Here is a 24,408-nt window from a genome sequence, read left to right on the forward strand (position 1 = left end):
AAAATGGGGAGTAAATTATACTCTCTCCACCTTCTGGCAGGAAATATGCTGCCAGACTCGCCTCTGCAGATTAAACAATGGCTGCTCCTGCTTTCCTGAAAAGAAAAGCATCCCCAGAAATCCCAGCTCCCTTTTTTTTAATATATATATTTTTTTTAAGCTGGTTTTTTGTGTCCAGCTATCAGAAGCACGGAGAAAACCAAGTGGAAAAATTGAATCTGGCAAGTAAGAGGGAGATGCATGAAGGCACACGACTCCCAAACCCAGAGAACAAAAATAGCTGCGAGAGAGAGAGAGAGAGAGAGAAAGAGAGAGACAGACAGGGAAAAAAAAAAATAAAAAATTGCCTGAAAGAAGCTCTTTAATTATTCCTTTTCTCTCCAAAGCTTTGCCCCCCCCAGGGCACAGCCAGGCTGCCATTTGTGTGGGGCAGCCATATGGGAGGCAGGAAGGCTGGAGAGAGCAGCATTATTTGGGGGAGAGAGAGAGAGAGAGAGAGGCTTCTTTTTTTGGCTGGCTTTTCAAAGAGCTGGTAGCAGATCGATGGTGGCCAGAGCCCCGGGCACGAGGCAGGCTCTGCTCCCGTTGGGAGGCACCAGGATTTCATTTCCAGGCTGGATGATGGGAGGCTGAGGGGGGGGGAGGTTGGATTCTGGAGAAGGAAGAGGGTGGGATAAGTGTTGGGGATAAGTGTTGAAGTGCTTTTTCAATCTGCTGGAGAATATTTCTGGGCTGTCACTGAAGACACCAGCAGCCCCAGGGGCACAGTTTTGCTGTTCCCTTTGCTCTGGGGGTGTCCTGTCCTTTTGCTGGGAGCAGGATGGATTCTCTCCTCTGTCATTCCTGTTCAGGGCTGGATTTTATTTTTTTAAAGCCCGAGTGTGACATTTCAGGAACCAACCTTTTAAAATTGCAAGCCCCCAAGTTCAGAAGCTCCTTGCAGGGTGAGATTTCGGATTGAATGCCCTGGGTGAGGTTTGACCACATTTCCAGGTGTGTGGTTACAGGAACAACCATCCCAGTGGAGCAGCTCTGCCAGGGAACACTCCCAGGTTTGCAGCGCCTCCAAAAAGCCATTCCACAGCACATGCCTGAGTCTGGGAATGCCTCTTGCAAATGCCTGATGTCATGTTAATATTTCACTGGTGACCTCTGCAGCTGGATTCCAGTGGCCTCTTGCTGTCACATCTGTCCAGTGACGTGGAGAGAGAACAGTCCCAGCAATCGTGAAGCAGATTCCTCCCTTTCCAAGGAAAGCCCCACGTGTGTGAAAGAGTCCTGTGGTGTTTGTTGGGTGACTAAAGGGCCAAGATGTGTCTCTGCTCTGCTGGAGTGATGGTTCCTGAGGTTCAAAGGGCATAATCTGCCACGTGGCTGCACTTCAGGCACAGTTACAGCCTGGAAATGGGGGTTGGTGGTGCTGGGACAAGGAATTTGTGCCTGGTGGGAATGGATGGTGAGGTGGAACAGTGATTGTTTCTGTGTTAATTAGCATTGCTACCAATTAGCAGCACTGCCTGCAGAGTCAGAACACTGAATGACTTTGCTGGGGGTGGCTGCCACAGCCCACCTGAATTTCTCCACGGCACTGGCAGGAGATAAAATAATCCCCATCTCTTTCCTCAGCCCTGTGGAATTCATTCCTGAGGAGGTGTGATCCTCCTTCTCCTGAGGAATTCAGTCCTGAGTGTGTGCAGCAGCAGGAAACTCCAGAGTGGGGACAGCAATCCCTCCCCCTGTCCCCTCCAGCACTCCCAGCTCAGCCCCTCTGATCCTGACTCACCTGCCACTTCCTTTCCCAATCACCACAAGCCATCAGTTAACTAATTATCCCTTTTTGCTGTTTGATTGCAGGGCAACCATCGATGAGGTGGAGACAGATGTGGTGGAGATCGAGGCAAAGCTTGACAAGGTGAGGTGGGGCAGCTCAGGGCAGTGTCTGAGGAGGGGCTGAGGAGTCCCTGAGCCTCCTCTAAAACCTGAGCCCATCTCCAGCTGCCAGGGAACTAATGTTGAACCCACTGGGCTTGTCACCAGGACCAGGTCTCCCTCTGCTGACAGGTACCTGGCAGGGCCTCTCTGTGACTGCCAGAGGGATGGGAGGAGGAGCAGAAGGCTCCTGATGGGGAATGTGGGGCTTCTTGTTCCGCTCCTGGATCCCAGGGGACTGACACTGCTGTGGCAAGGTCTGTCAGTGCTGTTTGCTCCCCTCTCCACCTTCTTACCTGTGATATCAGTGGGGCTGGAGGTGTTTGGTGCCCTCACAGCACTGTGCCAGCTCAGGGGGGTGAGGAGACATCGCAGGTCACCAAGGGCCACCTTCAGACTGCAGCTGGAATCTGACGCTGGAAATCCCCTCTCGGGGACCAGTTTGGCCATTTTGCACTGGTGCTGGGCATTCTTTACCTCCAGCTGGTAGTTTGGATCTAAGTTTGTGGTGGGAGGTGGCTTTTCCACCCCCACTCCTCCTGCTGCCAGAGACATCAGCCGAGTTGCTTCTGAAGGAGAACAGAGGGAAATGACGAAGACGAGCCAGAAGAGCTGTTTGCTTTTTATCTGTGAGATCCCCCCCCAGAACTCACAAGGGATAAAACTCCTGCATCTGATGGAGAAATGGGCTTTGTTGAAGCCACAAGCCCTAGGCAAAGCTGTGTCCTACAAAACCTATTTACTGATCGAGCTGCTTGAAGTGGTTGTGTGCACGAGCTGACTGGTGTCACTGGGGAGAGCTGCACAGGGGTTTGGGTTGTCTGTTCCCCTCCAAGCTGAGGCCCTGAAGAAAAAGGTGAAAACTGCTCTGGCTCTGGCCCTGTTGATGCCAGGTAAATGATTTGGTGTGCCAGGAACAGCCCTGGAGGGAGGAGGATGAGGGTGGAAGTGCAAGAGCTCGGTCACTGTCAGCAATGGGTTTATCAGGCTTGGCTCCAGAGCAGGGGAGGCTGGAGTTTGCATCTCAAGAGCCACTGGACTTTAAACTAGATCTTTGAGGGTAAATTTAAACCAGATTCAATCACCCCCTCTCCCAACAAATCACCCTTGGATGGCCCAGCCCCTCTCCTCTGCCCAGGGCAGCCTTTCCAGGGCTTGGAGGGCACCTTGGTCAGTGGTACCCAAACAGTTGGCAGGGCTGGTTCTTACAGAGCAGCAAACTGCCAAGGCCTGACTGTTCCTCTGCCTCTTGCTGTGCCCCTGAGCGCTTAGTTTATAAATTATTAGTCTTTTAACACCTGCTTAAGTGGAGGTGAAAGGCAGTGTAAGTGATTCACCCAGAGATCCGGGCTCGGCGGCTGTCGCAGAGAGATTCCCTTAATTTTCTGCTGTGCTCCATGTCCACTGCTCCCCTTGGGGCTGGGATTGGGCTGTCTTGGCCCTCAGCTCCTGGTGACACAGCCTTGGCTGGGGGTGTTTGCTCAGAGGTCAGGCTGGAAAGCGCCACGTTGCAGGAGGGGCTGGATTTCCTTTCCTCGGGATCCGTCCAAACCCCCCGTGCACGTCTGGGCTCCAGATGGGACAGGAACTGCAGCCCCACTCCAGCCACATTCCAGGCAGGATGCTGAGCACGTATTTCTTTTGGTGGCTGTACTGTGGAGGCAGCATTTTGCTCCAGGGGGCTGTCCCTTCCCTCTCCTGTGCTGTGCTCAGCTTTTCCAACAGGGATCTGGTGTCTGATCCTCAGTTGGGCATTAAATATTTAAGGGATAAGGATCCCCAGTCTCAGGCATTCTAGACCCAAAATTTCAGTTTGTGCAGGAGGAAAACACCTGGTGAGAAATGACTGTGACTCCTCCCTGTGTTCCAAAAGAAAAAGGCCCCATCATTCCCTGGTGCCTCTGGGAGGTGTCAGTTGGGCTGCAAATTTGAAAGCATCAGCTCTTCCCTCCAGTCCCTCTAAAAGCACAGGGGTTTACTTCTTTTTCTAACCAAGTTTACCAAGAGCAGGGCAGAGGTGCAGGGTCTCAGAGGTATTTAACTTCTCCAGGGCTCTCTGGGCTCAGTGAATCCGAGGATTTCCTTTCCATGGGATCCGTCCAAACCCCCGGTGCACGTCTGGGCTCCAGATGGGACAGGGACTGCATCTGTTTGCTTTCCTTCCCTGGGTTTGGATGGGATGTGCAGATCTGCTCACAGCCAAAGTGCAGGGGCAGGGGAGGGTGTGAGAGTGAGGGCTGAAAATGTGATGTGTGCACAGATACACCACAGGTGGCTGCAGATATATCTGTACATTGATGTACTCAGCTGTATTTTTACAGAACTGCCCAGGCAATTCTGCAATTCCACATCTAGAACAGACCCCAGAGCCCTGGGGCTGCATAAACAGAGCAAGCCCCAAGCCCCAAAACAGCACACGGGGCTTTGGCATCAAACCAGGCTTGACAGCTCCTCATTCCCAGCCTGTACCTGAGGCTGGTTGACAGGCAAAGATTCCTAAAGCCATTCTTTCATTTAGTAGAATTATTATCCCTGAAAAGCTGCTGGATTTTGAGACTGGAAAACTTGCTTTCCAAGTGTTGCTCTTCATCACTTTTTCACTCAGTTTAGAAGCCCAGAAGGGTGATGAGGTAAAACAAGCAAAAATCAAGCAAACCCAAAAGATTTCAAGGTTTTTGCTCAGTGGCCCAGCCCTTACTGCTGCAAACCTCTTGAGCCTTTGGTTTCTGGATTTATCTTAAGTTGTTTAACACAGCCTCTTACAAGGAGCTTTGGCTGACAGGAGATAGGCTAATGGCCAGGAATTCTGGCTAAACTAAAGCTTAGAGCCAGTTCCAGGCGTGCTAAGGCACTTTGCTGTGGCTTGGGAAGTCTGGGAATGTTCCCTGCAGCTGTTAAACTATCAAAAGTTAAGAAAGGCTGTCTGGAGACGTGTCCCTGTGCTGCAGCAAATTCCAGAGTGGGAAGACACCCTGTTTTGCTGCCAGTTCCAGGTAACTTCACTGGTAATGTCACTGTGACAAGGCCCTTTCCAAGGCCCATCAGAAAGTCTGGACCAAGTCACAGTTGGTCCAGAGTTACATCCTGTAATCCCTCCCAGGGCAAAGCTTTCCAGGGCTGCAGAATTGTGGGAATAATTCAGAGTTGCCCACAGCCTTGATGGTTCACCTGCATGTGAGGGAACACAGATCTTCCCTGGCTGCTCAGATGCTGGATTTTGGCTTCCCCTCATTCCAGGGGAAAAACAAGTCTCCACCAGTACACACCAGTACCCAGAACAGTCAGCTGGGCTCTGAGGCTCAGCAGTCCCAAAGAACAGCATGCTCCCTGCATTTTCCACAGTTTATCCCATTCACTGAGCACTGAGGAGTCAGTCCTTGATCCTGCCCGACCAGCCTGTGGGATCAGGTTCCTTTCACTGCACCCCTGATGCCTCAGGATAGAATGAGCAGGAGAAACCCACTGGAAAAAACAGGCTGTCCTCAGGAGAGAGCCTGGAATTGCTGTCCCTGAGTGACAGGGGGGATTTGGGCAGCACGAGGGGGGATTTTCAGCCCTGTCTGAGCCACGGGCAGCGAGGGGTTGGCAGTGCAGGAATGTGAGGGTTCTGGGGTTGTGGGCTGGGTCCTTAAACCCGAGCTGGTTGTAATTCCACGTGGTGGAATGTCCCTGTGCAGCTGGTGAAGCTCTGCAGTGGGATGATTGAAGCAGGCAAAGTCTACATCACCACCAACAAGCACTTTGTCAGCGGCGTCCGGGACCTGTCGCAGCAGTGCAAGAAGGATGAGATGATTTCGGTAAGTCATCCCCCCCTGGGAGGGAGCATCCCACCCCTGGGAGGGAGCATGGCACACAGGGAGGGCTGGGGAGTGTCCAGCTTCCTGCTGCTGGGAATGGATCACACCTCCAAGCCCCCTCTGCTGTTTGAGCAGCTGTTCAGAGTGAGGTTTTATTTTTGGAGGGGTGTCTGATCAGGCAAAGCTGAAAGGTCAGAGTGAGGTTCATTGTTTGCAGGCAGATCTGGACTTTTAAGAAGCACAGTGCTGGCAAGGTTGTTGGAATCTAGGTCAGTGAGCATCAGTGGTGCAGGAAACGTGGGGAACCAGCCCAGCAAGAGACAAGAGACACGTTGATTCCAGCACTGAACTGCAAAGGACAGGCAGCCTATGGCTCCAGCATGGTGAAATGCCTCCTTGCCAAACTCAGTGGCTCTTCAGAGGCTTCATGAGAGTCCCCCCTCAGCCCCTGCACCCCTGGGAATGAAGAGCAGCTGCTCCAATTCACTGCCAGTTCTCTTCAACTTGTTTTTTTTTTTTTTTTTGCAGGAGTGCCTCGACAAATTCGGAGACAGCCTGCAGGAAATGATCAACTACCACATGGTAAGGTGCTGCTTCCTCTTGTCCCTTTGGGTGCTCCTGGCACCCTCTTCCTCGAGGCACTGACTGATGGTCTCCTGTGTTTGGTTTATGTGACACTGCACAAAGAAGGGTGAGGTTAGAAACCCTTTTCCTCAGAGGGAGAACTCACAAAGGTTCCACTCCAGATGCTTTGTTCTTCTTTTTGGGTGGCAGAGAATTCTGTAGTGAGGACACACTGGGCTCTGGCTGTGAACAGCCTGCATGTTTAACCTTGTTACTGCAGATTTGGAACAGACCCTGAAGCCTGGGGCTCAAATTTGTGGCATTGGGACACCAGTGAGGCTGTGAATGGGTCAGTCCATGAGCACTGCACTGTCCTGGGAGCAGCATCAGCTCTGTGCAGCTCTGGGGGGGAGGATTTTAACACACAGGACACATCAATGCTCCACTGAGCCCAAAAGAGGGCAGTGCCCAGATGTGGCTCTCCTGAGCCATCTGAATCCCACTAACAGAGCCCAAGGAGTTAAATTCTGCCCTTCCTCCATCCCAGACATCCAAAGAGGAAGGTGCCCAATGGGTGGCTCCTTGCCAAACCTGCAATTTGAAGTCTCTAAGCCTATAAGAGCTCCAAGCACAAGTGCTTTAAAGTGAAGGAGCTTCAGGGTGTCAGCACTGGACTGACCCACTTTCCTCCACGGTGCCCCTGTCAGAGCACATTAAGCACAGCTCTTGCTTTTGGGATGCAAGATAACCACGTGCAGCTGGGGGAGAAGCTGCAGCAAGTCCATTTAATTATTTCATGAAGCAGGTGGAAGGGCTGCTTCCTAGTGAAAAAATGACAGGGAGAAGGTACTGCACATGCAGGTCTCCCGGGACTGTGAATATTTGGGAGCAGCAGTGCTGTTGGTGAGGAGAGAGGGAACAAACCAGTGGGATCATCAGAGGGAAGCTGTGCTTGTGTCAAAGCAGAGACAGCCAAACCCTGATTCTCTGATGCTGCTCGAAGTTGATGTTAAAAGCTTTGTGCCAAGGAGCATGTGAAGCCCTGAGAAGCATCCCCCTTGATTCCAGGGATCACAACACGAGGAGTTAAATTCTGCCCTTCCTCCATCCCAAACATCCAAAACCTCCCAGAAGAGGAAGGTGCCCAGTGGGTGGCTCCCTGCCAAACCTGCAGTTTGAAGTCTCTAAGTCTCACCCATCCCAGCTGGGTGAGTGGTGCAGCCCCACAGCTGGGTGAGTGGTGCAGCCCAGCCCTGAGGGAACAGTCCCAGCCAGAAGGCTCGGGATGCAGAGCTGTGTCTGCAGGCTCTGCTGCACCAGCTGTGCAGCTTCCCCTGGTCCCCTGCTCCTTGCAGGGACTGCTCTTCCCTCAGCCAGCCCAGCAGCAGAAGGACCCTTCCCAGAGCTGTCAGATGTGGGATCACCCTTCCCTGGGTGACTCAGGGGCTCTCCAAACCAGCATTTCCCTACCCCCAGCTGCGTGCCCAGGGAATTGTGCTTCAACCCTCCCTCCTCCCCAGCCTCTGGAGAGCATCCTCCTCCCTTGATGTGCAGCAGAGTGAGTGCCTGTCCAGGAAATGGCTCTGGAATGACTGCTGCATCCTCAGCCCTTTCCGACAGGGGTTCAATTAGCTGGGTTATTTTTAGTGCCTTGTGCTCTGTGTGTGTGTGTGTGTCTGTGTGTCTTGGCTCCTCCAGGCCTGAGGATCTCAGCTCGGAAACAGTTGTCAGTGCTTACTCCAGGACTGTGGCCAGGACAGTCTGTACAACTGGAACAAGTTAAAAAGAAGGGAAAGTATCCCCCCCCCCCCACTCAAGAAAATCAGTTGTTCTGTACTTTTATTGCCATGGCACGGGGCCTGGACTCGTCCTGATTCAGGCTCAGTAAAATCCAGGCTTCAAACTGCTTTGGGTGTGGGAGATGAACACACTGAGCTCTGGAGAATTCCCACCTTTTAATGCACAGGGAGGAGTAAATGTCAAAGCAACCTTAGGGGACAGATGACAAGAGCTGATTTAGAGCTGCAGCCAGTGTCCTCTGCCTTTTTGTGTCCTCTCAGCCACGTGCCCTCTTTCCATTTTTAACTTTTACCAGCACCCTGGTCATCCCTCCCTCGTGCTGGCTCCAGGGATTGCAGAGGGCACTGCTCTGTGCCTGCACCAGCTGGATTTTGGGCCACTTAAAGCCATTTCCAAAGCAAACCAAACCAACCCAGTGAACTCCTGCCTGCAGTGCTGGCTGAGAAGGTCCTGGAAGTTATGCTCCAGGAGTTCCTGAGCTGTCCTCTGGCAGTGGCTGCCTCTCCCCATGAGGGATTTCAGAAGTTTGGGCTCCTGGTTGGGTTTAACCTGCCTGACCCTGTTTTCCTGGGAATGGCTTTGCAGGGGGAGACAGGGAAGGCTCAGACAGACTGAGGTGGATGGTGATGATGAGTAAGAGCTCAAGGAATGGATTTCCCCAGCTGGTTGTGTGGGATTTGACAGTGGGCTGGGGAATGGCACTGCCCTGGGGCCCCTGAGGATGTGCTGCTGTAACATCCCAGCTCTGCAGCTGGGAGGCTGATTTTCCTTGCTGCTCCAGGGAAAACGGCCTTGGAAGGTCTTGGACAATTGACTTCCAAGGATGTTCAGTTCAGAGCAGTGTCTGGGAAAAAGTTTCCTGCTGATCCAATGCTGACCTCTTGAGGCCTCCCTGCACTGCAGATGCTGGGAGCAGAAAAGCCAAAGGTCCTGCTGGCTGCCCTGTCACCCCCAGTGACATTCCAGGCCCTGTCACCTCCAGCCACATTCCAGGCAGGATGCTGAGCACGTATTTCTTTTGGTGGCTGTACTGTGGAGGCAGCATTTTGCTCCAGGGGGCTGTCCCTTCCCTCCCCTGTGCTGTACTCAGCTTTTCCAACAGGGATCTGGTGTCTGATCCTCAGTTGGGCATTAGATATTTAAGGGATAAGGATCCCCAGTCTCAGGCATTCTAGACCCAAAATTTCAGTTTGTGCAGGAGGAAAATACCTGGTGAGAAGCAAACACAACTGGCTCTGCTCTGTGCCTGCCCCTTGGCACTGACACTGTCCAGATTAAGAGACAGTCCAAAGCTGTCAGCATCCACTTCCCAGGAACTAGGGAAGGGAAGGCTCCAGTTTACCCAAGGACCAGAGGCAGTGAATGTGGGGCTGCAATAACCCCTGGCAAGGCACTTTTCCCACCAGCCCTGCACATGCCTTGGAAGGAAATCCCAGGATCTGCAGCACCAGCCTGTCACATTTACACATCAGCTCTCTTTCCCTCGCAGTCCCTTTCTCTGTGTGATCAGAAAGAGAAGAAAAGGGGAAAGGATGCCAGTGAAAGTGCTGCTGGGGTGGGATTCAGTCCCCCTTCAGCAGCACCAGGTACTTTCCATCCCAGATGTGACACAAGCATTGCCCTCCCCAGTGCTGTGTTGAGCTTCATTAAGTCCTGAGCCTTCCCCTCTGCCATAAATCACTGGGGCTGCATCCCAGGGATCCTCCAGCAGGAGCAGGAGCAGCTTGCAGGGAAGGTTTAGCTCTGCTGAGCGAGCTGGGAAGCGTTTCCTGCTGACAAGAAGAAAAGCCACCCAAGCCGTGATGAGTCAGAGGGAGGCAGATGGCAGATGGCCCTGGGTCCTGCTGCAGTTCAGGGGGGAAGGAGAAGGAAGGGAAAGTGGGAAGTGCTTCCAAGCTGCCCGCTCTCCACAGGGTTGGGAGGACCACCTGCATTTCCTGACAGCGCCTGGGAAGGGTCCAGGTGCACCAGGGGAGGGGGAAGCATTTGTGGAGGCAGAGCTGCCATCTGACAGGGGGGATGCTTCTGGCACCCCCTGCCTTCCCAGGTTCTGCCACTGTGCCCCTGCTGCAGTGACTTTACCCTGGTCCAAAAAACATCAGTGAGCTGCTGCCCTTGGAGTTTGGTGCCAGTGTGTGCAGTCAAGCCCAGCTCAGTGCTGAGCTCTTTCAGAAAGGTTTGTGGTGGTTTCTAGAATTTCTTGGGCTGCTTTCTAATTAGGGGAAAGAATCAGCTGCAGTAATAGGGAAGGGGTAGGAAAAGCACAAACCCAAGCACAAATTGGAGCTCTTGAACCTTTTGTGAGAGACTCAACTTCACCTTGGGTCAGGAGTTAGACTGTGCAGACACCCAACATGGAGAACAGAAGTGGTGTTTGGGCTTGTTTTCCAGATAAAAGGGTCAGGCTCCCATTCCCAGGCCACCAGGCAGCCAGCTCTCATTGAAATGCAGCACAAAACAGATCCCAGACAGTTTTGGGGGGAATGAGGTCTCCAGACTGGCCATGAGGGTGATCAGAGCTGGGGTGTGACTCATGGCCACTGTGAGGAGGGGAGAGCCTCCCTCATCCATGTGTCCCACAGCTGCAGAGGAAGCTCCACACCCTCCCTCTCCTCAGCTGGGGCAGGAGAAGGGCTGATTCCCTTCATGATCCCAAACTCATCCCAGACTGGGGCTCCCAGGGCACCAACAGCTGTGATGGCCCTGCCCAGCTTTACCTGGGGCTGCCCCCACACCCCACCTCACCCACCCCTATTTAAGCTTCAAGGACTGATTTTTTCCAGCTTGGTGCTGGCTCTGCCTGGTCACCCTGGATCTGCCTGGAGCTCCCTGACCCTGATCCATGGAGCAGCTTTTCCCAGCTCGGCTTCAGACCTGTGCCATCCCCCCAGCTTGAGAGTCCTGTGATCCTGGGCTGGTGAGACCCCTGCCCTCCCTGTTATCCCTCAGCTCCTGCTCCTGTGGCCTCTGCTGCTCCCTGAGAAATTCCCACCACAAATGGGGTTTTGTTGCCACCAGTCTCTCCTCAGGCACCATTCCCACGTGCAGCTGGGATGTCCTATATCTGAGCTCTGTTCCAGTCAGTGCTGAGGGAAGCAGTTCACAGCCAGGCAATCCCACTTTTTTTAGGCTCCTGCTTTGCTTTGGAGCCTGCTGGGATCTCCCCTCCTCCTGCAGGCTCCACAGGGAGCTGTAGGAATGGCATCCCTTTGGATCTCTGATGTCTTCTCTCCTGATTATAGCCTTCAACTCCAAGAATAACACGCTGAGCTGCTGGGCTTGCTTTTGTTTCTGGGGTGCCTGAAATTCCTAAAGCACAGGTTTGGGTTTCTCCTGTTGCCTCAGAAACCCGTGGTGGGAAAGTGAAATGTAGGATCTCGCTGCTGCTGGGTGAGAGGGATGTTCATTCCCTGTTCCACACACTGACCCTCCTCCCAGATGTGTGTGAGTCATGGGCTGGACCTCTCCTGCCTTGGTGCAAGCAAAGGCAGAGAGGGTGGGGTGATGTTTGGTCTGGAAAATCTTAAAACAAATGATTTGTTCCAAGTATGTCTGGGAAAGGAGAAAAAGCCAAGGGTTGATTTTTTTTTTCTTTTTTTCTTTTTTTTTTTTTGTTTTAATACATTTGAAACTCCAGCTCTTAAAACTCTCTTTATTCTGTGCTGAGAACTGAATGGAGGACCCGCTTGACAACGTTCCCCTGGTGATGATCCTGCCTGCCAAAATTAATGCTGGAGCAATCAAAGTAATACAGATATCAGGCTGCTTGTCAGCAGAGATGCTGCTGGCAGGAAAGGCACGTTCATTACCTGGGATTCCCTCAGAAACCACTTGGCAATCCCTGCTCCAGGCTCTCACTGGATGAATCCCATCACAGGGCTGTGGGGCTCAGGAGCAGAGTATTGACAGAGCAGGAGATGGATATATAAATATATATATATTAAAAAAATATATAAATATATAAAAATATATATATAATATATATTTTTATATGTATTTTATATATATATATGGTCTGACTTCCTTTTCTGTGCAGTTTTCCTGCCCTGATGCTGAGATATTTAAATTAAAAATCCCCACAGCAATGTCCCTGTGCCTTGGCAGTGCTGCTTATGTGATCACCACGAGTTCAGCTCCCTCTCAGTCAAACAGCTTCAGGAAGGAGCAGCTATCTGAGCTCTGATTTTGAGCCTTGGACTGAACCCTCAGTGAATTCTCCTTCCCAGGCAGTGGGAGAACAAGCCCTTGCTGTGGCAGGAGGAGAGCATTGCACACAGATCTGGAGCATCCTGCTGGGATCGTTGGAGGGAAATTCTGTCCTCCTGCAAATGCTTTGCTGGGCTGTTCCAAGCGTGTGTCCTTTCCAGGCACCAGCTTGGAGCTGGTTTTTCCAGGCAGGAATGGCAAGGTGGGCGTGGCACTGCCCAGTGTGGCACCAATAACAGAGAATAGCCTGGGTTTCTGTGGCTTCAGTGGCACTAGTCCTGCCACAGCAGAGTTTGTGTAGCCTGGATTTGCTGTTTCTCAAGCTGAGGAAAGCCCTGTTCCTTTCATTTGACTCTTATTCCCTGGAATATCCCAGGGCACTTGTCTGCAGTCCCATCATCGTGTCCCTTCCTTTCCCTGATCCGAAGCAAACGTGTCACCCTGGCAGAAGCCAATGCTGGAAGCTCTCCAGGTGGAGGTGCAGGTGGGAACCAGATGGTTTCTTGCTGCTTTGCCATCCTGAGTGGAGGGAAGCACTCCCAATGCCCAAAATCACTGAGGGAAGCAGCTCCACGTTGGAAAAGCTGCAGCCAGGCCAGTGCCTCTTGGAGTGAGCGGGTGCCAAGAGCAGTAAATAATTTACGTGGGTAAAAAAACACAAAGCTGGGTGGTCTTGGGGTTTTTCTTTCTTTCTTTCCCCCTTTGCTTTGCATCTGTTCATATTTAGAGGCTGTTTATGCTCAGCCAGTCCTGGCACGTCCTGCCAAGATCTCTTCTGTGTGAGGACAGAGAACTGCTCAGGCTGGGGGTCGTGGTTTTAGTTTTGGTCGTGTATCTCACTGTCTGTTTTTATTTGGCAATCATTTTAATCAATCTTTCCCCCAGTCAAGTCTGTTTGGCCTGTGATGGCAGCTGGTGGGTGATCTCCCTGTACTTGTCTTGCTCCATGAGCTTTTCCATCTTACTTTCTCCCCTGCCTGGCTGAGGAGGGGGAGTGAGGGTGTAGGGTAACGGGCTTGGGATAATTTATCTTGTAAAGGAGAGTAAAATTTAAAAGGTTTTTAAGAACTGAGCCTCTCTTTTTGCCGTGTACTTGGACCTCTCCCCAGCGTGTGGCTGTTGGGATGTTCCCGGTTGTTCTGTCCTTCCCTGGATGTAGAGTTGAGGTACCAGTGCCCTCCTCTGGCAAAATGAGGAATTCGAGACTCGGGATTGTTCAAAACAGGGATATAAAGGCAACTGCTCCTATAAACTCTTCTAATGGAAGAGCACCATCTCTTCTTATGGAAGCATGTCGAGGGCATAGGTGTCTCTGTGAGATTCCCACCCCTGGCCCAGCCTGTGGAATTCTGCAGGGATAAGGGAGTGCTGCAGCTGTGGGAAAAGGTGTTATCCATTGTGACAGGCAGCAAGAAATGGACACCCCCAAGCCCTGGAGTGATGCTGAGTCCCTCCCACCGAAGCTCCTCAAGAGTGGTTATGAACTTTCTGTCTCCTCGATGTTTCTGTGTTGCAAAACATTTGAATTTCTTCCCCCTCCTCTCTTTCAGATCCTGTTTGACCAGGCTCAGAGGTCAGTCCGGCAGCAGCTGCACAACTTTGTGAAAGAGTGAGTCCTTGTCTTGTCTGTTTAGTCTTCAGCTTCTTCAACTTCCATTGCATGTGTCCTGTGTGTGCTGGGAACAGAACCACCACCTCTGCCCAGCAGCTGAATTTGGAGCAGGATGGCACTGGAGGGCAGAGGGAAGGGTCTGGTTTGTGTGATTTTGGTGCACTGTCACTTAGTTGCTCTGTTGGCAACCAGATTTCTCCATCCTGTTCCCAGCTCTGGAGTTAAAGCTGGACTTTTATCCCAAAGTCCATCTGAGAGCTGATCCTCCAGGTCAAACCCATCCCAGAGCTCAGATCCCTGCCAGCTCTGCCTCTTGTGTTGTCTCAGACTCCATGCAGTGGTTTGAACCAGTGCAGAAGGAAGGGACTGTGCTGCCAGCTGGCTTTGGGGTGCAGCAGAATCATTGTGGTTTTGCTGCCCACAAAGCCCCACGAAATCAGAGCATCCCTGCTCTTCTGGAGTAACCTGAGCATCTCCGTGGGAGGTGACAGATGTGGGAGCCCTTCTCTGCATGCAGGAAGCAGCTGACCAGCCCTGTGCCCTCAGCCTGGAGCTTGAGCACCCCTTCAGAGCCATTTGCTAATGGGAAGCAGGTTTGCAGTGCCCTGGGGTGAGCAGAACGTGTCCCATTAAGGCTGTTAACTCCCTGGGGTGCTGCAGGACCGGGCCCAGCCAGTTAATTGGATGGGGACAGCGTGTCCCTGGGATCCAGGCTGTCCCTGCTGCATTCCCACATTTCCTGAGTGCCTCTTTTCCCCAGGGCAGGTCCCTGGTGCAGGGATCCCACAGCAGCAAATATAGGTCAGAGAGGCAACTGAGGTCTTCACTAAGCAGGAGCTGGTTGCCATGGGAACGGGCTGAATCCCTCAGCAGCTGGGTGCTCTGATGGAGGGAGGGGGTCCCTGGCTGACCCCCCCCAATTCCTCAGCCCCATCTTCTTGCCCAGCACTCCCCCTACCCCCACTATCTTCATAATCATTTCTCTGATGAACTCAGATTTAATCTGCTTAAGGCTGGCGCTGGGAAGGGGGAATTTCCACCTTGGGTTTGGCTTTGTGGTCCTTTCACCATCTTCCCAACTCCTCCTTTTGTGCTGCTCAACCTCTGCACTCCCAGGCCCTGCAGCTTTGACATTTGCAGTGCTCCTGCCCCGGGTTGGAACATAAACTCCAGGCTTGGGACCATTTTTAGGAGCAATCTGCAGCTTCCTGGCTGATGCTGGGAACAAAGCAGCAATTGGAACTGTGCCCTGCGTGGTGATCCAGGCAGTGCTTGCCCTCTGCCTGCCCTGCCTGTCCCCAAGCCTTGCTGCTCCTTGCCTGGTTTATTTATGGGGTCACACAGGAGGGTCAGCTTGCCCTGGCCTGGTGTCAGCAGCCAAATGCTCTTTTAGCCCCTTCCCAAACCACAGACCTTGCTGAGCAGGAGGGGTTTGTGAGCTCAGTCTCGAGGCTGTGGTGATGCTGCTGTTGGAGCTCAGCCTTTCCAGCAGGATCCCTTATCCCTACTCCTCTCCATGGGGACATGCCCAGAGGAAGAAGCCATTCCCTCCAAAGCTGGATCCCAAATTGATATAAAATCCCCACAGCCCTTTGCTGCAAATGACCCCAAACTGCAAAAAGTGCCCTTTTTTTTTTTTCCCCCATAACTCAGCAGCTCTGAGCACTGAGGGTGATGTGAATGAGTAACAACCACCTGAACACTAATCCAGTCCCCTCTGTGTTCATTTATCCCTCCTGTACCTGCCCAGGGTGGATTCTCCTGGCCAGAGGCTCATCCATACATAAGGATTTGCAATTCCCAACAGTTTTCCACAGGGCAGAGTTCAGCATTTACTGTTTGTCCTGCTCAGCCAAGGCTCTTCATCTCCCCCCAGGGTAAAGAATAAGTGGGTGCTGCTGTTTACTAACAGCTTGTAACTACTTTATAACAGTTTATAAATGAGATAAACTGAGCTCCCCTGGACAGAAAATAAGTGTTTGTGGTAGAGCTGCTGTAAATCAGCATTGCTACTTCAACTCCTGAGGAACCAGGGCTGCTTTTAAGAGCTGATCTTCAGGGTCATGCAGCTCTAATCAAGTCCTGCCCGAGTGGTACCTGCTGATTTGAAAAAAATAATCAACAAAACCAAAAAAAATCTGCCTGTCACTGTGTCTTTACAGCCCCCTCTGCAAAGCAGCCCCTGATCCTTTGTGAGGTCTCTGGGCATAACTAAAACCTTGAAAGGATCATGTATTTCTGAAGGCAAATGTTAATAAATGTGCCTGTTGTGCAAGGGGGAAAGAATAGCCAAAAAATACCTGGATTTCACAGTCAGGCAAGACAGAGTCAGCTTGAGACTCACATGGATGGCCTGGCTGCCCTCAATGCCCTGAACTGAGTTTGAAAATAGCTGATTTTACTCTTTGCACAGGGTGAAACGTGAAACACGTGTTTGTGCAGGTGGGTTCTCAAATGTGCTGCTCCTCAGTTGTTCTGAGGAGTAACTGTGGCCTGTGTTTGGGGCTGGGGGCCACCTGGCCTGGCTCTCTGGATGCTGTCTGGGGAGAATTTCCTGAAGGCTTTGAAGGCACTGTGGAAAGTCCAGTGTCTTTCACAGAATGAACTAGGTTGGAAAAGACCTCTGAGATCATTGAGTTTGATTACCAGTTGCCTCTGAAGAAAGACTTGGTTTAATCTGGTGCTTGGAGGGATGGTTTAGAATCCCAGTGGCATCCTCAGCAGGATCTGGGAGTGACCCCAGTGTACCTGGTTGCACCTCTCCATGCCCTGGTGTCAGGGATGTTCTGGCTGCTCTGTGACAGTGATTTCTGTTCCCCTCTGGGTTCCAGTGACGTCAGGAAGTTCAAGGAGACCAAGAAGCAGTTCGACAAGGTGCGGGAGGACATGGAGATCTCGCTGGTGAAGAACGCCCAGGCCCCCCGGCACAAACCCCACGAGGTGGAGGAGGCCACGGGCACCTTGACCATCACCAGGAAGTGTTTCAGGCACCTGGCCCTGGACTACGTGTTGCAGGTTGGTGGCAGTGCCCCCCTCCCAGTTCCCACTGGGCCTCCCAGTGCAGAACAAGGGACAAAGGGACAAGTGGGGGTCTTCCCGCTGCGTTCAGCAGGGGTTGCTGATCCCTTTTGCCCTCTGCCCCCTGAGGCAGGGAGTCCTTAGGATGTTTTCATTCCTGAGAAGAAAAATCTTTTTTTTTTTTTTTTTTTTCAGTTAAAGAAATCAAACTATTTTTTTTTCCAGTAAGAGAAATAAAGTGGCTCAGACTGAATTTCCATTCCCAGCAGGGATTTCCTCCAGGAACACTCACTCCCTGCTCCCACACAATGGTCAGGGGTTTGACTTCGAATCCTTCATAGCTTTCCTGGCAGGTCTGTGCTCTCAGGCAGTGGGTGGGTTAAGCAGAGAAATTCAGTGTTACCACTGCTGCCTGTGTGTCCCCACGAGCTGTCACTGCTGCAGCATCAGCTCAGACCATCTGCTGACAGTTCTGCCTGACCAGGAGACAGTCTCTGGTGTCCCATCCTCTGGGCAATGCTTTCCCCTCAAAGTATAAATCATGCATGTTGTTGGTGCTCTAGCACTGCCATTTTTTTACATCTTTATTTCCTGGTGAGGTCACTCCATAATGAGCTCCCTCTGTTTCTCCCACTGACAAAGAGGGACAATTCCTTGGTTGTGCTGATCCATTGCTGGGGAGGTTTCTCTGTTGGTCCACTTAAACCCCTCAGTTTTGAAATGTGCAGCCATGAACTTGTCTGGGTATCCTTTGGTGTTTAATTAAGGGTTTAATGAGGAGAGTTATTTTATTCTTTTATATCCATAATGTGGTACCCACTCGAAGAAATTTTCAGTGACCTGATTTATCAATTTATCAGTGACCTGATAAATTGAACATTTCCTTCACTTGGCACCAAAGGGCACCCTGGGGTCACTGTTTGTTCCAGCCTGTGTGCAGACATCCCCCCACCAGTGACCTTGGAGCAGCCCAGGTCAGAAAAGGCATTTTTATCCCACCTGGAACTGCCCAGAACTGCCTTTACTGGGGAACTTTACTCTGGAATTGTGCAGGGGATGCTCTGTGGGTGCTGCTGGGGGTATCACAGCCCAGAGGGCTGTCCCAGCAGGCTGCTCATGGCTCTCCAAGCCAGGCTGGTGCTGAGATTTGTGTCCTGGTTCCTCCCCAGATCAACGTGCTGCAGGCCAAGAAGAAGTTTGAGATCCTGGACGCGGTAAGGGCTCCCTGTGTTTCCTGGGGCTGCTCTCAGTGAGCCCATGCAAGGCAGCCCCTCTCCATTTCAGGTTGCAGGGCTCCACATACCGGCTGCCTGCCCTGGAGATACTGTTGGCACTGCTCTGGGGGCTGCAGGTATGGCAACAGAGGGGAGCTGGAGGGCCAGCAGGATCCTCCCCAGGGGGGGAATTTTCAGGGGTGCAGGATGCTCCCTTTATGCTTTGTGCTCACAGCAGGCAGAAGGAATTGTGAGAGGAAGAAAGGAGAAGAGGGAGAGGCATCTAATGGAGAGATTGCTTTGGGAAGGGAAAGTTAGACCCAGTTTTGTGGGTAATAAGGGATTAGGGCTTTTCACACCTCATTTTGTCCCAGAACCTGTTGTGACCCTGCTGTTGTTCCCTCCCCAGATGCTGTCCTTCATGCATGCCCAGTACACCTTCTTCCAGCAGGGCTACACTCTGCTCCACGAGCTGGATCCCTACATGAAGAAGCTGGCCACGGAGGTGAGGGCACAGGGAATGTCTGAGAGGGGGAAAGCACATCCCTTTTTCCTGTTCCCACACATCAGGGAGTGGTTGGAGCATCGAGCCTGGTGGAGGCTGGCTGGGGTGACACTTGAGGGGTGACAGCCAAGGGCTGTGGTCGCTCAGTGCACACCCAGACACAGCCTGTTCCCTTCTGGTGGGGGTGTTAGGAAGGGCTGGTGTGACCCCAGAGCAGGACAGTGGCTCACAGACCTCCTTCCTGACTCTTCTGCCTGTTTGTCCTTCTCCCTGCCTTTAGCTGGACCAGCTGGTGATCGATTCTGCCGTGGAGAAGAGGGAGATGGAGCACAAACACGCCCTGATCCAGCAAAGGGTGAGTCCTGGGGCTGCAGCCTGGTGCCAGCAGCACTTGTGTCCATCTGGATCCCGGTGGGAGCTGCCAGCTGGGGAGGGGCCTTTTTCACACCTGGGAATGATTCCAAATCTGAGGCTTGCAGAAATATCGACTAATTACTTATTTTTTTCTTTTCCTTCTCTTCCTCCTGGACTGCTGGCCTGGCCCTGCAGACCCTCCTACAGGTGAGTACCCACACATATTTCCTTCTTCTGGCATCTTTATTTCTCAGAACTTGCTGCTCTGGATATTTACCAGATATTTACAATATTTACCAGATATTTACAATATTTACTAGATATTTACAATATTTACTAGATATTTACAATATTTACCAGATATTTACAATATTTACCAGATATTTACAATATTTACCAGATATTTACAATATTTACCAGATATTTACAATATTTACCAGATATTTACCAGATATTTACAATATTTACCAGATATTTACCAGATATTTACAATATTTACCAGATATTTACCAGATATTTACCAGATATTTACCAGATATTTACCAGATATTTACCAGATATTTACCAGATATTTACCAGATATTTACCAGATATTTACCAGATATTTACCAGATATTTACCAGATATTTACCAGATATTTACCAGATATTTACCAGATATTTACCAGATATTTACCAGATATTTACCAGATATTTACCAGATATTTACCAGATATTTACAATATTTACCAGATATTTACAATATTTATTGTGCTGCCTTTGAAAGCAACACCAGGAAGCCTTGGCGTGGCATCAGTGGTGTCACCCGAGCTGGAAATGTCATTTTTAAAGCCCCGTTTTAAGTGAGTTGGGTTTCACCCTCATCAAATTGGTTTTCAGCCCTGTGCTAAAAGAAGGTTTTGGTTGCCTGTGCTCTGTGTGATGCTCAGCTGTGACTCAGTGTTGCAGTGGCAGCAGTTCCTGGTGTGTTTTTGGTGCCTGGAGCCTTTGCTGGCTCTGGTGGGAGGAGTGTGTGTCTGGCAGGCACTTGTGTGGATCAATACTTCTGCACAGAAGGAATTTGAAGTGGCTGTTGTTTCCTCTCTAATGCTCTCTCTCTCCAAAAAATGTCATAACCCTCGAGATGGGGACAGAAGCAGCTCTGAAAGCTGCTGAGTGCTGTGCCCTGGGAATGGCCTGGGCATGTGCTGCCTCTGCTGAAGTGTTCTGAGGGAGGGGGAGAGTCCATTTGTGAGCCCTCAGGTCCCCTGGGACTCTGCTGGAGTGATGACTTCATCCAAGGGGACGTGGAAAAGCTCTCCAGGGCAGGGCCTTTCACTCCAGTCTCCTCCTGGGGCTGAGAGAGCTGAACATGCTCACTGCAATTTAGGATTTCAAGCTTCCTGCCTGGGACTCTTTGATGAGCTGCTTTTCAGCTGCTCTGAGTCTGTGCTGCTCTTCCCTTTGTGATGGAGCAGGGTCCCCAGTTCCCCTAATTCCCCAATTGAATATATATCTTCCTGCTGAGCCCACAAAACCCTCTGGTCCCTTGAAAAATGTGGAGATTTAGTTGTGCTTAATTAGAGTGGTGGCATAAATATAATCTTTTCCTCACTAGTGTCTTCCCAAACAGACTTCCTTTAACCCAGGAAATCTGGGTTAAATAATACATTTTGAAGTGTTTTTGGGGGTGTGGGAGCTGTGCAGATGCTGAAGGCAGGGAATTGTCCTTGGACAGCTTTGTGAGGTGTGGGGGAAGCCTCCTGAGAGCCCAGTTCGTAAGGAAATGGTCTGTGGCATTTTGTTTCATTATTGTTTTAATTAAAATGAATCTAGTGGGAAGGAAAAGCTCATCACAAATCTTGACTGTTTTGTTTGCTGCTGTAATTCAGGTAATCTGGAAAAGGCAGACCTGGGAATTTTTTCACAGTGGGAAACAAGCAGAGAAAGGGTGATGATGTTTAAACCAGTCCGTCCTCCCAGACCTTCCCAAATCCTTCCACTGCACCAAAACTGAGAGTCCTGGCTCTAAAAGTGGGAGATGTTGGATTGGATATTAGGGAAAATTTCTCCACTGAAAGGTGGTCAGGCATGGGAACAGGGGTGGGATCACTGGGAGTGCTCAGAACCGTGGGGATGTGGCACTTGGGGACGTGGTTTGGGGGTGAAAACTGTGCTGGGTTAAGAGTTGGGCTTGGTGGTGTTAAAGGACTTTTCCAACTTCATTGATCTCGTGATTCCAAGAACTATATAATCACTGTATGTGATTCCAAGGGCTGTATAATCACTATATGTGATTCCAAGGGCTATATAATCACTATATGTGATTCCAAGGGCTATATAATCACTATATGTGATTCCAGGGGCTATATAATCACTATATGTGATTCCAGGGGCTATATAATCACTATATGTGATTCCAAGGGCTGTATAATCACTATATGTGATTCCAGGGGCTATATAATCACTATATGTGATTCCAGGGGCTATATAATCACTATATGTGATTCCAGGGGCTATATAATCACTATATGTGATTCCAAGGGCTGTATAATCACTGTATGTGATTCCAAGGGCTATATAATCACTATATGTGATTCTATACAGAAGCTCCTTTCCAGCCTCACACCTTTCCCAGCCCGGAGCCGTTTGGGAAGCAGTCGTGCCTCTCTGTTGCCCATGTGGAGTGCCAAGGCAGAGCTCTCTGCCTCATTTAGCCCAGCTGGTGGATAACAAACCAGGGGCCAGATGGCACCTCAGCCCCCTGAATCCCGTGGCTGGAATGACTGGCCCGAGGGTGGCCCTGCTCCAGGAGCTGGGGAAGCAGATCCCAGGGAAAGGCAGACAAGCCTGGCTCTGTTAAGGTCAGGGAGGCACCGGGTGAGCATCCTGCTGTCAGCTCAGCTCTGTGCTGCCTGGCTTCTCCTGCCAGCTGTATGGTAATTAGCCCCTGCTCTAAGCTGATTGCCCCTGAATAGGAGGCTCGGGGAGGGGGCCAGCGGGTGGTCCCCAGGGACCAGCAGCCTCCCGGAGCCCCCTCGCTCTGCCAGGGGCCGAAGGCAGAGCTTGGAGCTTCCCAAAAATAAAAATAAAAAAAAAAAGGAGGAGGAGGAGGAGGGGTAAAGGAGAAGGGGCTGTGAAAGAAATCCCTCCTTCCCCGCCAGCCCCCGGTGCTGAGCAGAGATGCTGCTCTAGAGAAGGAGAGCTCAGCTCTGCAGGGCGGGAGCAGCAGAGCCTCCCTCGCAGCTGCAGCATGAAGATTTTCGGCAGGCTCGAGTACCTCCTGGTAAGGACACTCCTGCAGGGATGCCTGGGCTCGGGGGAGCAGGTTTAGGGTTCCCTTTTCCCTTGGGAATTGCGCCTTGCTCGCTGGTGGGACCCCAAACAAACCGCGTTTTGCTGCTGCGAATTTTCGGGTCCTGTCTGTGGGCTGGGAGGGCTCTGGGGCAGGGCACGGGGCTCTGGGCATCATCTGCTGCCAGGGAGAGCGTTTGGCATTAGGAAACTCGAGAAACAAAAGATCTGCCACTGGGATTTGGCCGGGATGGGTGAAAGCTGCCTGAGCAGAACGGGATCGGAGGTGGAGGAGCCCTCCTCCAAATTCCATCTGCTCCGAGGGGCTGGGGTTGGACACGGCACAGGCAGAGAGGGGAAAAGAGCCAGAGAGAGCAAAGCCTGAGATCCAAACAGGCACCAGGAGAGAAGAGCAAGTGCAGGCACTGGGGTGTGTGTGGAAGGGGGTGTGTGCATCTTTAGGGAATGGGAATACTCCTTGGAATTGGGTTTTCTTGGCAATCAAAAAGCCAAACCAGGCACAATTTCCAGCTGGCCTCCAGAAGTTGTGTTCAATGCTTGGATGTTGTTAATGTGCCTGATGTTATTGTGAATATTGAGCATCACTGGATGCCCAAGAAGGCACTTTTGGATAAAAGCCTTTGTCTCCTAAGAGGGAAAGCATGTGTTGCATGTGTTGGTGCTTATCCTAAATGGTATTGATTGAAAAGAAAATAATATGGAGGTTTGGTTGTAAGAGACATTTCTTTGAATATCTAAGAGCTGAAATGAGTCCCTGCTCGTGCTTGCTTAGGTTTGATAGTGTTTTCTATCAGTGAAAACCAAAATATTGTAGAAAAAAGGAGAGTGATGTTATTTCCGTGCTGAATTGATAACTGAGGGAATAATGCTGTGACTTTTCCAGGCAGAGCCATTGCCCTAGTGATTGTATTTATTTTAAAGACTTTTAAGGAAGTCTTGGTATTTTAGAAGAAAGGTCCTACCTGTTTTCAGCCAGGGGTTGTGCTTTTTGGGGTAGGAATGAACCTATTGGTGAGACCTTCTTCCTTTGGTGGGAATGCTCTTAGGCAGGGGGGCTCCTTCCTTGGAAGATTCCCTCCCCCAAAGATTCCAGGCTGTTGAGGGGCAGCTTCACTCTTCATATTCAATCTGCTCACTGATGCTGGAGGGCTGTTTAATTTAATCAGCCGTTTTCTCTGCATGAAATGCTCATTTCTGAGGAGGAATTGGAGGAGCTTGGCTGGCCTCTTGCTGGACTGGGGAGTTCCTGGGTGGGCCACGAGGCCACCTTCAAATTAGGATTTCTCTTTCTTTTTTCCCCCCTCCCCTTTTCTTTTTTATCCTTTCCTGGGTCTGTCCATGCCCTGTGCTGGGGTTTTTAATTTCCATGTGCTGGTTTGGAAGCATCCACATTAATGTCCTTTCTCCCTCCCTCCTCCTCTCCGGACGTGTCTCTTGGAATGTGTTGTGTGACTTCGCTGTTGCTCCAGCAGCTCCCATGGAAACCATTGTGGTGGCCTTTCCAAAAGAATATCAGTTCCCAGGCAGCCTGGTGGGTGAACTGGGAGTGACAGGAGGGGACAGTGAGCGGGGTTGCTGTGATTTACTGGCAGTCAGGGAGGGAAAGGGAAGCAGATGATGGCAGAGTCCTGGTGTCTTATTTTCTCATAGCAGGGTGTGATCCAACATGTCACTGCTGTTCTGATCCTGCCTGCACATGCTGCTGGAGCCAAAGCCACTCAGATCCCTGTCCTGGGAAGCCTTTTACTGTGTCAAGCATTTGTTCTCCTTGCAGAGACAATGAGGTGCTAAATGCAGGCTTAATAAATCAGTCCAGGCTCACTTAGGACAGACTTGCCTGCTCTGTGTGTCCTGTTGCAGTGAGGGGGTGAATTCAGCAGAAGGCTGTTGGTTAAAATCATGCATTAAAATCTCTAGGAGAAGGAGGAGGAGGGGATAAGAGAAGGCATGAGATGTGCTCTCCACTGCATCCCTGGGGAGTCACAGAGACTGGAGGCAGAGCTGATGCTGTGCTGGGCAGGGGCAGTGTCTCAGCCAGGGCCCTTCCACTGATTCCCCAGAACTAAAAAGGGATCAAAATCCCTTTGTGCCAAGGAATGGAACAGATACAGGGGCA

The 24,408-nt window shown here is 51.2% G+C and overlaps 1 protein-coding gene across 3 annotated transcripts in view; it reads left to right on the forward strand.

The window, feature by feature from the left end:
* The window catches only part of ACAP3 (ArfGAP with coiled-coil, ankyrin repeat and PH domains 3), a 73,711-nt gene that overhangs the window by 33,198 nt on the left and 16,105 nt on the right, over positions 1-24,408 (forward strand). For all 3 annotated transcript variants that reach the window (XM_064678417.1, XM_064678419.1, XM_064678418.1), the window contains exons 2-10: positions 1,855-1,912; positions 5,607-5,726; positions 6,255-6,308; positions 13,847-13,905; positions 16,740-16,923; positions 18,096-18,140; positions 18,550-18,645; positions 18,926-19,000; positions 19,195-19,206. In XM_064678417.1, the coding sequence (XP_064534487.1) occupies positions 1,855-1,912; positions 5,607-5,726; positions 6,255-6,308; positions 13,847-13,905; positions 16,740-16,923; positions 18,096-18,140; positions 18,550-18,645; positions 18,926-19,000; positions 19,195-19,206 (703 nt within the window). The remainder of the gene's footprint in view (positions 1-1,854; positions 1,913-5,606; positions 5,727-6,254; positions 6,309-13,846; positions 13,906-16,739; positions 16,924-18,095; positions 18,141-18,549; positions 18,646-18,925; positions 19,001-19,194; positions 19,207-24,408) is intronic.

The sequence above is a fragment of the Pseudopipra pipra genome, chromosome 22 (assembly GCF_036250125.1).
Source record: "Pseudopipra pipra isolate bDixPip1 chromosome 22, bDixPip1.hap1, whole genome shotgun sequence".
Lineage (NCBI taxonomy): Eukaryota > Metazoa > Chordata > Aves > Passeriformes > Pipridae > Pseudopipra > Pseudopipra pipra.